Source organism: Pavona decussata, unplaced genomic scaffold, assembly GCF_977016875.1.
Source record: "Pavona decussata unplaced genomic scaffold, jaPavDecu1.1 SCAFFOLD_96, whole genome shotgun sequence".
Lineage (NCBI taxonomy): Eukaryota > Metazoa > Cnidaria > Anthozoa > Scleractinia > Agariciidae > Pavona > Pavona decussata.
This window is the reverse complement of record NW_028145513.1, coordinates 618,657-634,593: the sequence shown is the minus strand read 5'-3', so window position 1 is coordinate 634,593 and position 15,937 is coordinate 618,657. Positions and strand designations below refer to the sequence as shown.

Here is a 15,937-nt window from a genome sequence, read left to right as displayed (position 1 = left end):
AGATGTGGACTACGTAATGACACACTGTTCTCGTGTTAATTATTTGACCATATCATAAATCGAATGTAATTCGAAGATCATTTTGTTGATGGCTGTCCTTCCTGCGTCAATTTTTTCCTCACAAACCAACACCTCCCAACTTATTTCATCCAGAATATGACATCAAAAGTTTATTAGTAGTACATGTAAGACTACACTAAGTATCACACTCATTAAAGAAAGCCTTTTTTTAGGTAAATGACAAAACCTTTAAAATTATTTCAGTAGGGACAACAATGATATTTTGAAAACTATCTGCAGAAGGGATTTCCATTATCTGTCGAAATTTTGAAACTTTTTGTGAGGAACAACAACATCCTGTCAAAATTCAACAACATTTTACAGCATGGATGGATCAATTTTCAGCCATTCTCTGCATGTACCTTCCTCCACAGGAAGGAATGAAAAACAGATTCAATAATATTAACTGGAAATTATAATTAAGCTTGCATGCAGTGACAGGGAAAACCCTTTGATAACCATGTCAGTTTTGTGGGGCAAGCATGATTTCTAAGGGTAGCTATGGGCAGTGAGAGCCAAATCAAATGGCAAAGCATTTTTCAGTACAAAAGTTTCAGAACCTTTGGGTATACCCCACAAGTTTGCCTATCGACACAATATACAGGGAACATGACCATGCAAGTGATTCAAATAGCATTTAATAATTTAATTTAGTAACCCTTTAAGAGTCAGTGCCAACTAATAACTACTCTCCACTGAGACCCCAAAGAAATGCACACCCTGGGTGGTAAATCAAATCTTTACAGTAGATGCTTAGTACCCTTTCTATGAGTTTGGTACCTTGTTGAAGTGGCAGCTTCACCACAAAATAAAATGATGAAAGCTGGAAATGAATACATTTTTTGAGAATGATCAGTGTTATTCAGTCAGCGACACATGCAATTACCCAGAAAAAAAGAAATCTTAGTTTTTTCTATTAAAAATTTCAAAGTCTTACAACTTACTGAAGTTTTCAAGTTTAGGAATTTTACTTGTCTGACTGACATTAAAATATGACATGTCATGAAATCTTTCAAGTTGTCTTTGAAGCTGCTTTAAAGCGGCTTGGTCAGAATTCATCCATCTGCTATTCATGTGTTTCTCCTAAAGAGAACAAATTGATCATGACTTATTTGAAGTGTCCTGTCCCAGTTTATATGTTCTCTGGCACTTTGCTGACAAGAATGAGGCTGACGCATTCCTGCTCATCAACACAGGGATCCTACAACACAAATATAGAAAATTGTTTAATTTAATTAAGGGTGTGCTGAAAGAGGGGATCGAGTAAAGCTAATTTTGTTTTCTCAAGTGCTTAAAATACCAATCTGGTAGCTGGTACATGGAAATGAATGCACAAAGTACAATTATAGTATTAATAATTTACACAGTACATCGAGAGGTAGACTGTGCTGTGTGGCACTGATTGGCAGCAAAAGAAACATTGGAAAATTTAGCTGGCATATATACCTGCGAACTCTAACAACAGCTCATGCTTATGGACCGATTTCTCACGTCTGGTTGAAAAGTGTGAGCTTTAACTGACACACTTTTCTGAAAAATGTAAACTTAACCGAATGTAAGAACCAAAATGTAAAATAAGTAAATGACAATACTTTCCCCAAAACCTCTGATTTTTGAAGGACCGTACGGGTCATAATATTTATTCTTGAGAACTTCAACATTATTTGGAACGTCTTTGGAATCTTCAGGTGTCTTCAGAAGTCTTTGGAAATCTCTTGAAATAGTCGCATTGTCTTCCAAAATACTAGCTCACCCAGGAGAAAAATCTCACGCCTTAATTTGAGTTAGAAAAAGTTGGCAGGTATACTAGCAGAGCAGAGAAGAAATCTTTTGTTTGCAGCTTATGTGTCATTGGCTGCATGAAGATGAATGATGATGATGATGATGATGGTGATGATGATAAATATGAAGATGATGATATCTGATATAAATGCTATAAACATATTACAGAGGCACCCAATGATAGTTTTCTCTCAGCCCTTTGAAACGCTATTTTAGGCTATCTGAAGTGCCTTTAAAGCTCTGTAAGTTCATTTTAGGCTGCGCTATAATATTTTTATCTGTTCGGTCATTCTAGGGGAACTTCAGTCTTTTCGAAATTACTAGGGCATTTTTGTCCATTTCCCGAAAACCTTAGGACTTATTTCCTTTCCGAAAATCTTAGCTGACCTTTTGTCGGTACCCGAAACGACATTTTTATCAATCTGAAAACACTAGGCCTTAAATTTTCCATATCATTAAAGTTTGAGGTGAAAATTCCCCTCAGAAAATTGTAGGGGATTAAGGACCTTCCGAACAGATAAATTATTTACAGAAACGATCCGTTGGGTGCCCTTGATTTTACAACTACATGCAATCCGTATTTACCTTTTTAAGCAAACTGGATTGTAATATTCTGCATAGTCAAACCCTCATGACCAGTCTTTCCAGTAAAGACCTGTTTTCATTTTCAGAAGGACAGTCCAGTCATTTCACAACTATGGTACTCTGCACCAACTCCCAGAAGTGAACAAACCTAATATAAACAACAAAATCCAAACCATATGAATATAATGTAATGCTTGTACATCTACACTTAGTAAATGGTACTCTACTTTATCAATACACAGATCATACAAATTAATGCTACAAACTTGGAAAATTGCACCAGTTTTATTCAGCTCTTAATTTCTTACAAAGAGGAATGTTGATACAATGTAAAGTATTCTACCTGTATAAACTTTGCCCACACTTCCTCAAGATTAACAAACAGCTCTTCATTTGTGGGATCATTGAGAGGTAGTGCCAGAATCATTTTCTTCACAGTTTGCAACAGTTTAATGCACCTGAAAAACAAATTTCATGAGATGAAATCCACAGCGCTCAATATTTTTATCTATAGTCACCAAATGTCTGTGTGAAGTCAAGTAAGAAACTCACATTCCAATAATTGGAATTAATTTATTTTAAGTTACAGTACCGCTCGAAACTATGGGACCATTTGCCGCGAATTTGCCTCGGTCGATTCGCGGTTTTGATCTGCGGTTTCACCTAGGCAAAACCTCGTCTAACCGCAATAAAAACCTCGGTTTCACCTAGGTTTTTTTCGGTTGACTTAAGCCGCGGTGAAAGGCAGGACGCGGTTGGGTTTGAATAGGCTATTGTTCGCTTTGTTTTCATGTTCTTCGAGGACAATAAGTGAATTGTCGGGTTTTAGGTGTGATAAATTTCACGGAAGCGCACTCGCTCTCAAGGGAAATAATCAAAGCGCTCTGTGAGCGAACTCGTGAATTGAACTGGTAAATGTAATAATATTTCGGATTATGCCAAAAATTATTTGCTTAACGTGCAAAACAATTCATTAAACTTCACTCGCGCAATTCCTTTCGATACGCGAAGCAACGCAAACTGCAAAGGTCAGTGAAAAGCTCGAATGCTAGTCGACGAAGAGGGCTTCCAGGTCTTTTTGAAGGAATTACAATGGAACTAGTTGGGCATAAGTGAAAAGGCACTACTACTCCCGTTGTGGCTGAATAACAAACTGCAAGAGTCCAGGTTTCCTACCAAGAATCGCCGTAAAATAACTTACTGTAATTTTTTTTCCGCGTTGTGTTGTTGCGGAATGAAACTTGATACACGTGAAGGAATTTGGTTGCCTAGCACGTGACTGAAATCTTCCCGGTGTTTTCATCATGGCACGGTCCTTTCTACGTTCAAACGACGGCTTCTCTCAACGTTTTAAAACATCGGAAGGGGCTTTTCACTTTTGCTAAAGTTGCTGTTTTCGTTTTATCCAAAGTAGATATTAATAGAAATACGCTTAGCGTTGCGGTTATTTTCCGTGTTTGTGTTTAATTTGCTCCATGTGAATTGATCTTATCGCTCACACTCGATACCGAATCAAATCTATTACGAAGTTTTAGTTTTTCGAATCCGGATTACATTGGCAATACATTTGGAGGGATTTTCTCCGCGTACGTACTGAAATCCGATTGCATATTTTGAATTCAGCGTCGCTATTTCGATTGAACTTTGTTGCGTACTTTACATCAGTAGGAAGGGTTATCAGGAGGTTTATCAAACGAATAGAATATCTTTCTTGACTATGTGGCGTAAACAGCAAGAATTAAACTGAAACTATGTCTTTTGCTCTGTGATTATTGCCTGTAGTGTGACAAAAACTGAACATGTCCCAAATGCAGAAAAGAAACTTTCGTCAGTAACTGCCAGACGAATTGTTATATATCGGTCGTTCGGTTACTCGGTGAGTCTTTACAAATTCTTTTGAGGGCTTCTTTAGGATGAAAGGTGAGATAATGTTTGACAATTCCTGGTTTTCACGTGACGTCACCAAATTCTAAAATTCAAAACTGGGAGGCCTACAAAATTTTTACCTTCATTCAAGGAAAGATTACCTAAAAATATGTCTGTTCACAATTTCTTAGCTCGATGTCGTGCTTCCTTTTGAAAATAGAACAGTTTCAATTTCCGAGTTTCCATCGTGCGTGACATAAGGAGGACGGCCGTGACAGAGCTTTTCCGTATCTTAAAAATGACTCTTCGGGTGATTTTCAGCATTCTAAACAATTTAAGTTTGAGGAAAAATATTAATCTAAACATTCGAAAATTCACAAGGGCAAACAAACCTCTTTTCTGGCAAAAGTCAACTCCAGATGTTTTTTCGTATTTCCGGCCGCCATGTTTGTGCCCCTCAGAGGGACACAAACATGGCGTCTCCATACTAAGCTCTATAAATTTATGTGATACATTTTGTCAAATAACTCGAGTACGGAATGCCGCACAGACCTGACACTTGAACAGATGCCTTATTTATTTATCCTTTATACCATGTCAATTTCTTGACTTCATTCATGGAATGGTTTTGATTTTTTTTTCCAATGGCGTGACAGTGAAAACCGAGAATACCCTGACAATAGTAATTAGTCATTATTGTATTTTTACCGAGGCATTGCCGCGTCTAATTCCCCGCGGCTTTCGGTTGCTTTCGTCTTTGCCGCGGTTGCGGTTTTCGTCCCACCGCGGTGAATTCGCGGCAATCACGTTCGGCAAAGACGAGGTTTTACCGCGTGCAAATGGTCCCACAGTTTCGAGTGGTACTGTATGAGTCAAATTAAACTAATATAGTACACCATTAAAGTAGGTTCATGTGACAAACATCTTGCTCACTGCATGGATATAAATGTCGATGATTGGTATAATTAAGTGCAAATGTTATGTTTTAAGCCTGATAATTAAATGAGAAAGTTGTATTTTAATGATCAGTGAGAGGCATATTTCAGAGACAAAAAAACTATTCTAAGTTCTGCCATTTTTATCCTTTGTTCAATTTCTATTTTCCTTTGCTTTTGTATATTTATTATTATGGTACTGCCATTTTCAAATATAATCGAAACCATTCAATGAATGAGGTCAAGAAATTGACATGTTATAGATGATAAATAAATAAGGAATCTGTCCAAGTCTCAGGTCTGTGCGGTACAATCTTACTTGAGTTATTTGACAAAATGTTCCACAAAAAATTTATAGAGCTCAGCGTGGAGATGCCATGTTGGTGTCCCTCTGAAGGGCACCAAAATGGTGGCCAGAAATAGGAGAAAACATCTGGAGTTCACTTCTGCTAGAAAAGAGGTTTCCAAGTTCTGCCAATTTGAACCTTTAATCGATGTCCTTAATGTTTTTGTATATGGTATTGGGCAATTCCAGAAAATATCCATACCCAACCACGCACGGCTTCCATGTTTTAACCCCCCCTTGCCTTCGGAAATTCCAAAATGCGTTACCCCCCCATGCCCTCAGAATTCCATAATCGTGAACCCCCCCTCCCCTTCAGAATTTCCGGTTTTTCTGGGAAGTACATTTTCAATTTTAGCGACGCCTATATGAACAAACGAACATGAATTTATGCCTCCTCAGGGCTGCGATCTAGCGGCGCTAGGCGACAAGCTTTACTCTTCAGCAACAAGAAAAACCTACCGCTAGTGGCCAGGCCGTGAAATGTTCTTTTCAAGTCCGAATTTGGCTATAATAATAAACACCATTTACGGCAGTTTTACTCCTCTTTGTTTTCTTGTGCCATTCAACTCCTTTAGGAAAAGTAGGAAACTAGAACAACGCATTGGATGAAAACAAAAATTATTTCTTTTCACCCCTTGTTTTATACCCGCACAAAATCCATGCTTCAGTCGGCTTCAGTTTCTGAACCAAAAATTCAATTAAATAAAATTGTATCTGTGATTCCAGGCGCTATCAAGAGAAAACTTGTGGTTTCAATTACCACATTACGAATACCTAGTATTAACTATTTCAAACGCTTTTAGCGAGGAAGAAGAAAATTACCGATTGTCAACTACATTGAAAACAACTTTATGCAAATTTATCAGTGATATGTGATGCGCGTCTTGAATGTTCGATTCCACGTGCCCGAGTCCCTCACGAGTAAACATACATCGTTGCTGTTTTGTAATTATCTACTTTATTTACACAATGTTACTGAAAAAAGTAGCAGTCATTAACCCTCATACAAGAGCAGCCTTCCAATCGATCGACTCTTACGCCGGAGCACGTGGACAAGATTGCGGCTTTTTCGCGGAATGTAACACGATCGCTTCTGAAATATCTTCGCTGCGCAAGCAGTACGCTGTGCAAGATTATACTTGATTGTACTTGAATCTTTCGAATGAAAACTTCGGAAAAAGCATTTCCTTTTTTAAAAACGTACAACGTCTACGGTAAAATTCGGCAAGGAACCGGGGAAACTTCAACGTGGCCGCTCGCTTGCCTTTGAGCAGACTTTGTTTACATCTTTGGCGTAGCGTTACAAATTTGCATAAATACTATCGAGATCATCGAATCTCAAAAGGCGATGTCACGTTTTCTTCATTTCAAATCGTAACCGTGTCTTCCTCTCAAAGATGACTACCTGTCCACTTAACCCAGTAATAAACAGTGAAGGAAGCGATATTAAAGGATTGCACCTTTTTCGGCCGCTGTTTCACAAGCTGAGAATGGAAACACGCGCGATCGCTACCAGTACGCTGCACATAATTATGCTTGATTGTACTTTAATCTTTCGAATCAAAACTTCGAAAACAGCATTTCCTTGATTAAAAAACGACCAAAGGCCCCCCCATGCCCTCAGAATTCCATAATCGTGAACCCCCCCTCCCCTTCGGAATTCCATAATCGTGAACCCCCCCTCCCCTTCGGAAATCCTAAAAGCCGTCCGTGGTATGGTATGGATATTTTCTGGAATCGCCCATTGTATGATAATGAGCATAATAATTTATTGAACAAAGAAAAACAAAAATTGAACCAAGGATAAAATTGTACCTACCGGTATTTACAATAAATTATAAAGTGGAACCTCAATTTAACGCACCTCTATATAACAAAGTTGAGAATAGGATGTTGCAAAACCCACATATAAATCCAACTTTTTCAGGCTCATTTTAGCCTCAGAGTGGTGAGGTATTCTGCAATTACTCCAATAACAAGAAAAATATCACAAAAAATTAATTTTTACCTTGGCTTTGTATTAGGGCTTTCCAGCGAAATTTCAAGCCACATTGAGACAAACCCAAGATAGAATCCAACCTAAAAAAAAAAAAAGAATTCAGGAAAGTATAATTGTATGACCCAGCAATCCAAGACTAGAACCTGGTGCATTCATTACTGCCGAGGACAAGCTTGTTAGTTGTAATAATTATATATTGTAGTTTAAAATTGATCCAAGTCAGTCATCAGAAAACTAATCAATTTAATAGTTGAACGTGTGAAGTATAAATTCACCATAGCAAGGAGCCAAGTGTCACTGAAATTGACTCAGACTTGTATTTGAAGGCATATCTATAACTTTTTGTGGACATCATTGAAACATATTTGAATAGCTTATCACAGATTATTTCAGACTCATCCCAAATTATCTCATCCATGCAAATCATTGTTGTAAAACTGTAACACGCACAACACAATATTGAAAATATAAAAAGGCTGCAAATATCTGTGACAATATTATCAGTGAAAGTATGAATTGGTGGATTACAGGTATCACATCATTGTAGCAGTTATCACAAGCCTCCAAGCAAACAAACAAAAGCTGTTTCTATCTCGCCTTAGTATAAATCTACTAGTGTTCTATCACGAATGCCGTTCTCTGATTGGCTACGCTACTCGCTATCTATTCTGTGATAGATAGTGAGTAGCGATTTTCAACAAAATGGCGGCCACTTCGTCGCGTTTTCGTAGTGTCTGCGACGAGGATATAGATAATTTACTTCCTTAGTTTTGCACGACAAGTAGATTTATACTAAAACAATTAGATTATTCGCTCTCGATTTCTATGCGTGATAGCTGATTCAGGCTGCGCCCTCATCAACTATCACGCGATAGAAATCTCGAGCTCATAATCTAATTGTTAATTAGACTAATTTCTGATGAGCCCCTATTGGGTGGCCAACTCTTCTTTAAGTGACCACTTAAAATATAAAAGTGGTCTCTTAATTGCCATTTCCCTAAGGATGGGTGCTCAAAAGGGGTTTGACTGTAATTCCATAACAAACCTGAGCATGCAAACTTGATTCAATTTCAAACAAAAATATTCACATAAATGATGTTACAAGTTGTGTGTTTAGTTTTGAAATTCGTGGGAAATAACACATCTTCAGAAATCTCGATGCTAGTCACACAAAGCATTTGGGCTGGGGAACACTGGCAGGTAGGTGTAATATTTAAAGAATTAATGGCAAACTTCTGAGTAAATAACATGTTGTATGGGCTGGCAAGTTAACTGAGATATATAGCGTGAGAAAGTTTCTTGTAAGGAAGTTCATGCATATATGTGGGCAAATTAACCAGTATTTTATTTCGAACTCATTTTCATTGCTACAGCATTGTTTTACTACAAAGTTGTCTCGCTTCAGTGTTTAACATATGTTAGGTAATAAAGATGTGATTATTTGGTGATTGTGAAGAACAACTCTCCTGCTACCAGCCAGCTACTGGTCATCATCCAACAGACTACCAAAAATCAGCTGACTGTTGGCCAACAGTGCAGCAAATGCATTTTTCAGTGTTTGTTGAAATTGGCCAGTGTTGCAAAGTCGTGGAAAATGTTTAAGCCAAATCATTGGATGTTCATTAACAACCAATAATGGTGAACAGTCAGAAGCCTGCTGCTGGCCTATTGGCCAGGGTGCATTCCCTACATGTCCCACGCCGAAGATACACTGAGAGTTTTGAAGTTTTATACCAAGAGGCCACTGATACTAACACCTAATTGCACCTACACAAGGTAAATGTTATGCCGACCGTCAGTAGATTCTAATATTCCTACAGTGTACACTGGGAAAAAAATCCTGGATATTTTTTATGGACAAAAACAGTTTGTTTGAATGGTGGAAGTTTTCAATAGCCTAGGTAATTTTTTCTCATGTCAACACTTTTGAGATAATCAAAAGCTAGGCATTACCTGCGTTTTACACCACTTTACACCAAAGACTAGGATTGTGTGCCAGTATGCTGAGCGATTTGGAAACCACATGCCATACCAGATACGCTGAGAGTTTTGAAGTTCTGCTCCAAAGTGCCGCTAAGGCACCTATGCACCTACGCAGGGTATATGTTATGCCGACTGCCAGTACATTCTAATTCCTACAGTGTACACTGGGAAAAAAATCCTGGATATTTTTACGCGTGATGCCCTGAGGGAAGCACGTGTCTTAAAATGGGCTTGATATCTTCATCGTTTTTTTTTTCTTCATGGTAGCCTGAAATCTGCATCTTTCAATTATTAACTCCTTTCACGTGTATCAAATTCAGTTTTCTCCTAGAGGGGATATTTTTGTCTGCTATTGTCCTTGTCTTTAACAAAAACGGTCCAATCAGAATGCAATATCTTAGAAACAGTTCTCATTTTAAAAGTGGAAAATTCCATTTAAAATTGGAAGTTGAGAACTCTGCCTTATTTTGCGGAACATATCATTTCTCATCCAATCAGAAAACAAATCTTTTAATAATTAATTATTGTGCTTGTTTGTGCGGGAGTATCCCGCATGCAAACCAGTACTAGCATGGGACATCATAGGAGAATTTGTTCTTTGATATTAGGGTTAAAGGATTAAAGGATATGTCAAAGATGTTATGTTGCTGAGGGTAAATGACCACTGATGTATCTATTACTTTGTGAAGTTTTCTATTTTACTATCTGGGTTCCTTTAGATCATCTGTTTTATTCAGAATTGAGCAACAAACTGAGCTGATAAGACACAACTGAGGCATATCACTTGAAATCTTGCATAGTAATACTTATCAACTTCAGAATAATAATAATAGTAATAGTAACAATAATAATAATAATAATAATAATAATAATAATAATAATAATAATTGTAGGAACTAAGAGATCAAAGCAAAATTATTATTCTTTTACCTTTTCTGCCAAACGTATATTCTTCCAAAATTCCTCATGCCTTTTCCTTACTTCTTTTCCTTGGGGAATCTCAAATCGACCAACCCCTTTCCAGTTTACAATTACATTCCGCATAAATACAAGATGTTTTTCTACATTCTCTTCTTTCCTTTGCTTCAACTCATAAAAGCCATCAGCCCGTCGCTCTAGAAATTGCAACAGCACTGTGGTTTCATCCTCTCTCACTAAGCGACCAAAATACTTCAGATCTCTTCCATAACTAATAGCGACCCACTCCTGAGAACATTGAAACCAACAAAGAAAGAAAAGAAAACAGCGGTTATGAATTAAGAGATAACACGTTTTTATTGTTTTTAACTCAGTCTCGGGCTTCAACTAAGCAAATCACTAACTGTTTAAGCGTGAGCAAATGTAACCTCGATTATCTTCAATATCGCAGTAGGAGTAAAGGATCGAAAACAACTGGAATTTTGTGTAAAGCAAGGCACTATAATACCTTCCAAAACGATAAGATCACTTTATTAATGATATAGTGTTTTTCTTTTTCTTTTCTACAGTATAGTTTTAAGTTAGTTATCTTCCAGTGAATAATGATGCGCAGAACATTTACAGCTTCAAATGGTCTTGCTGTAACAATATTGTAAGTACTAAATAAAGAGAAAAAACTTTTCAGACGTTTTCTCGTTTTCCGTTTTGAACAAGCCCCGGTCCTTTTTTTCCTGACTCTGCAACTGAACGAAATAGATGTTTTTGAACAGTTATCATATCTTCCTATTGTTTTTGCGCATAGTACCTCATAAATACTGACGTGTAAAATATTGCCTAGGTTCAACCTTGAAAAGGATCAATTTTACATTCGAAAAATGTGAACACTACTAGAACATCAGTTACCATTGATTCTGTCCCCATTTGCTCTGCAGGTAGGGCAGGTTCTGCTCCCAAGTTATCTTCGTCCTGCAATAGTTAAAAAAGAGCTGTTCGAAGTGTTCTTCTTCTATTTGTTCATATTTTTGCATGCATGTAAATATATCTCATTGGAGGGGGGGGGGGGGGGGGTGTGCCATTTAAAAGACGCTACACAACACTGACCAGCTAGACTACAAGGCATCAGGTGGAGTTGGAAGTGAAAAGAACAACACATGCCATGCGAGCACGCTTCTCCTCCCTGGAGTTGATTTTCCATTCCCCCTCGCTTGATGCGCCCGTCATACTATACCGACCAGAACTATGCATTCCTCTTACCCCAAACAAATCATTGCTGTGGTCAACGTCCATCATTTCAAATTACCCTGATTCGCCAATATCCTCATCATCACCAAAGAAAGCCTCTGGGAAAGTCAGTTCCCCCTCTTTTTGCACTTCCTCCTAATCCTGAAAGGATTACACGGTGAACATATCAGGCCGCGTGCAAGTTTGAAGACAGTTCAGTGGACAAAAAAGCTGAAAGTGTGATGATTAAACAAAGAAATTTCATCTGAAATTAAAGAAAAGCAGACTGCAACTAGCACATTGCTGAACATGGAAGCAAACAGTTCAGTTTTTGTAGTCGACAAAATTGGCGCCAAATATTTTTTCATTTATCTTGATATTTGTAATGTGCTTATTGCCCCAGTAAAAATATTTTGTGATCACAACGTGATCACAAATCACGGCCGGGATCACGGGCGTGACACTCCTTTCACCGTGATCACGCCTTCAGCAATGCGTGATTGGAGTGATCACACCCGTGATCAGGGTGTGATCACTCCACTGACCGTGATTCTCTACAGTGATGGCGTGATCACGTATGGGTAGGGTAAAATTGAAAATCAAAAACATTACCATCTCATTCAAATAGTCCAAAATATCTGTTAACACTAATGGAGTAAAAAAAAAATCATATTCCAGTAAATTAAAGATGTGGTTTAATAACAGCCCAATGACTTACCGCACTAAACTCGGGACAAATTTGAATCTTTCTTTCACAGCGCGTGTCGCTTGACTGTCTTTCGTTAACTCTCTGGTTTCGTGGTTCGTTTTTGTTTTTGTGCGTCAAAAGCTTAATCTGCAATATTTACGTGTTTTTTTTCTGCGTTCATCAGTCCTGTACAACATTTTATAGCAGCTTATTAAACGACTAACGATGAATATTATTTGAACGATCAAATTCAATCCTGTTGTTATTGTTGTATAGCATATGTTGCCTTCTTTGTGCTCGATTCATTTCACTTACTCGATCCAAGGCAAAAAATCAAGGCTGCTTTTTTGCATGTTCGCGACAAAGCACTGATATACACTGAAAAATATTTTCAAGGTACGATTCTAACTTCAGTTTCGAGAAATATAGCGCCTTTTCTCGGAGTTGCATGACATGTGCGTGTCGGAATTTTATCTTCAAGGTCTCTTGAGACATCTGCGGATTTAATCTTATAGGCCGAATGTCATGAACCTGTTTCAAATTACCTTTACCTGATTGCGTTACAAAAATGGTCCTGAAAATATACTCGACCGTTGGTAATTTGACTTAGAAGAGCGGGAACGTTTTCAATGCGAAGTATCTTCCTTTATTAGTCTGGGAAACAGTTTAATGTTTTGGGTTTCTGAAGCGAAGATCTGCACCCGGCCGTTTTGTAAACAACAGACTGTTCCTTCGGATTGTCTCCGGCAGTGTATTGCCGCTTGGATGTGTGAAGTGCGCCACGATAAACTCCCGTGTACTCTGATCGAGAACACTCAGAGGACTTCTTTGGTCTGCTGTAAAACGAAATGACTCTTGCGAGTTGTATTTTAGCCCACGTTTCCACCAGGGAAAGAATATCGAAGAACGTTCCAATTACTGAGGTGAGCAACAGGACGATCGCGTAATACAATAACAACGAATTTTTATGTCGAAAGTGATTCCCGGTTAGCATCCTTCTGAACCGTAAGAAAATATTGGTTCACTTTTACCTTTGTGGTTCTCAACTTGTCAAAATGTATACTATTTTAGCTTTTTAATTCCACCGCGCAACAGACTGCGCTGTTCTTTAATGGACGTTCTGCCCCCGCCTAAAATAGCCTCTGAAAGGCTATTACTTTGGGGCAGTATTTTATATACACATATATACTATATATGAAGCTCATTTTTGACAGTAATAAAATTTGTTGTTGTCATTACACTATTGTACAATTTTTTTAACTTTCTGTATTTTGTGCTTTTTACGTTCTTGTGTACTTCACACATAAAGTTAATACTGTGATCATATTAAAGGTGACTGTGATCACAAGCGTGATCACACTTGTTGTGATCACAGTGCCAACATTATGTGTGATCAGAACCTGTGATCTAACCTGACATCACACCCATGATCACATCTCTGATCACATCACATCTGTGATCACATGTAAAAGTTTTTACGCGTGATCACAGTGTGATCACATTGTGTGATCACATGTGTGATCACAGAGTGATCACATTATATTTTTACTGGGGTGGTGTGGAGTGATGCATACAACGATAGTTCCTCCCATTGGCTGATATGCGGGATATCCTGACCTTGTGAAATATCAGGTTTCTTTGTAAACTCATGATTGGTTTGCATGCGGGATAGTCTCGCACAAAGCACAATTAAAAAATTTGTTTTCTGATTGGCTGAGAAGTATATGTTTTGCAAAATAAGGCAGAGTTCTCAACTTCCAATTTTAAATGGATTTTCCACTTTTAAAAGGAGAACTGTTTAGTGTATTTCGGGAGGGAATGGACGGGAGTTAATTACTATTGTGCTCGTCACGTCCCAGTGATCTCTCGGTAGAACTGAAAAGGGTTCTTTAGTGTTCTTTAGTGAGGTGGCCATATTGTTGTAATGTTTAGATTCAAATGTGCCATTTAGAAAAAGAAAATTAATCCTTTTGAAGCGGTAAATTGAAAGAATAACTTCTGAGAAGTACTCGTCAGTTAAAACGGTGGAAAGAGAGGATAGCTTAAAAATCTGCGAAGCGTACAACAGAAATAAATCATGCACAGCATCACACGTAAATGCCAGTATAGGCATCTTGTTTATGGACAAAGGCAGTTTGTTTCAATGGTGGAAGTTTTCAATAGCCTAGGTAAGTTTTCATCAATAATTGCTAATGCTTATGAGGTAATCAAAAGCCAGGTACGTTAAGCTGCGTCTGACACCACTTTCCACCAAAGACTACGATCATGTGCCAGTACGCTGAGCGAAACCACGCGCCAAAGATGTTCAGCATAACCTACATAAAATGCGACCTGGCCTGTTGGTCGAGTGTTCTTTACCTATTCACTAACAGTTGGCTGGCGGTTGAGGGAAACTGTTCTTCATAACAATTCATGTCGCATTCGAAAAGTCCTTTTAAAATACGAAATATATAAGTTTAAATGATGAAAAATCTCAGGTCTCAGCTTCGACTCCTGATAGAGCGTTCGGATTTTTTTTTCCGAGTATGCCTGTGTCACTTACTAAATAATATATCATTCTCATTTATTCACCAGGCTTAAAATATTCCATCACATTTATTCCAATATTCATATCGCGTTCGAAAACGCCTTTTAGAACATGAAATATATATAAATAGATTACTTATATAGATTAGATTACCAAGCACAAGGAAGTTGATAATTAACAATGCATGGATACAAACCTCACGACCAACTTCACAGCCTTTCAACAAACCCAACTGTCGACCTTCCTGAAAACCTTTGACTTTCCCATCCTTGTAGCCTTCCTTAAATCCTTCGTCGTAAAATATTTAAAACAGAAGAAAGATCTTTTCACTGGGATTCCAATTTTACGGAATAGGAACAACATTAAGGCACCTTTCCTCGAGAAAAACTACTGCATCAAAAGCGTCACTTATCTCGTCTCTGTACGCCATCTTGGATTTGGTTACCCAAGAAGCATTGCGCGGCGACATCAGTTAAAATTCCCCCCTCCCCTCCCTCTGCCCTGAGGAAGGCCCACACGAAACAGAGGCCAGAGGGTTGAAGCTTTGAGTGACTCAAGTCAACAGCGATGCTTCAATGAAGCCATATTAAAATTTGCCTTTAAGAAGCTTGAGATCCGAGAATACAGTTATAACAAACAACGTTGACATCTGACCGATCGAAATTATCACTTTTCTTTTGTCTTTTGACATTTATCTCTTAAATCTCAACACTTCAGGTCACTTTAGGATACTTAAGGATGTAGAATATACTTTTATAGCAAAATTTGCATTTGAAAAAAATTACCCATCCGGAAAACAATTCTTTGGATCCACTGGCTTGAAGGAAAATTTCAACAACCAAGTTCGCTTCATTAGTGTGATTATTTTTCGTATTTTTCTTATACAAACTAAAAGTTTCAAAAATTGTGTACTCTCATTTTACACGTATATTAAAATTCACAACGAGATCAGTTCATTCTTCAATATTTGTGTAATAAATTAAATAAACAGTTGGGCAGTCTAACTGACGTTGGCTTTGCAAGATAA

At 37.9% G+C, this 15,937-nt stretch overlaps 2 protein-coding genes across 2 annotated transcripts in view; one reads left to right on the top strand and one right to left on the bottom strand.

Annotated features, from left to right (window-relative positions):
* LOC146472795 (fibrinogen C domain-containing protein 1-like) overlaps window positions 1-15,937 on the top strand; it is a 67,586-nt gene that overhangs the window by 1,985 nt on the left and 49,664 nt on the right. The gene's annotated exons all lie outside the window — the stretch shown is intronic.
* Window positions 158-15,331, bottom strand: LOC146472801 (uncharacterized). The gene is made up of 8 exons (XM_085119063.1): window positions 15,281-15,331; window positions 15,107-15,211; window positions 11,378-11,440; window positions 10,487-10,762; window positions 7,583-7,653; window positions 2,771-2,885; window positions 2,428-2,575; window positions 158-1,261 (listed from the first exon to the last, which is right to left on the bottom strand). Exons 3-7 carry the CDS (start codon window positions 11,393-11,395, stop codon window positions 2,510-2,512), a joined length of 546 nt encoding a protein of 181 aa, XP_084975189.1. The 5' UTR covers window positions 11,396-11,440; window positions 15,107-15,211; window positions 15,281-15,331; the 3' UTR covers window positions 158-1,261; window positions 2,428-2,509.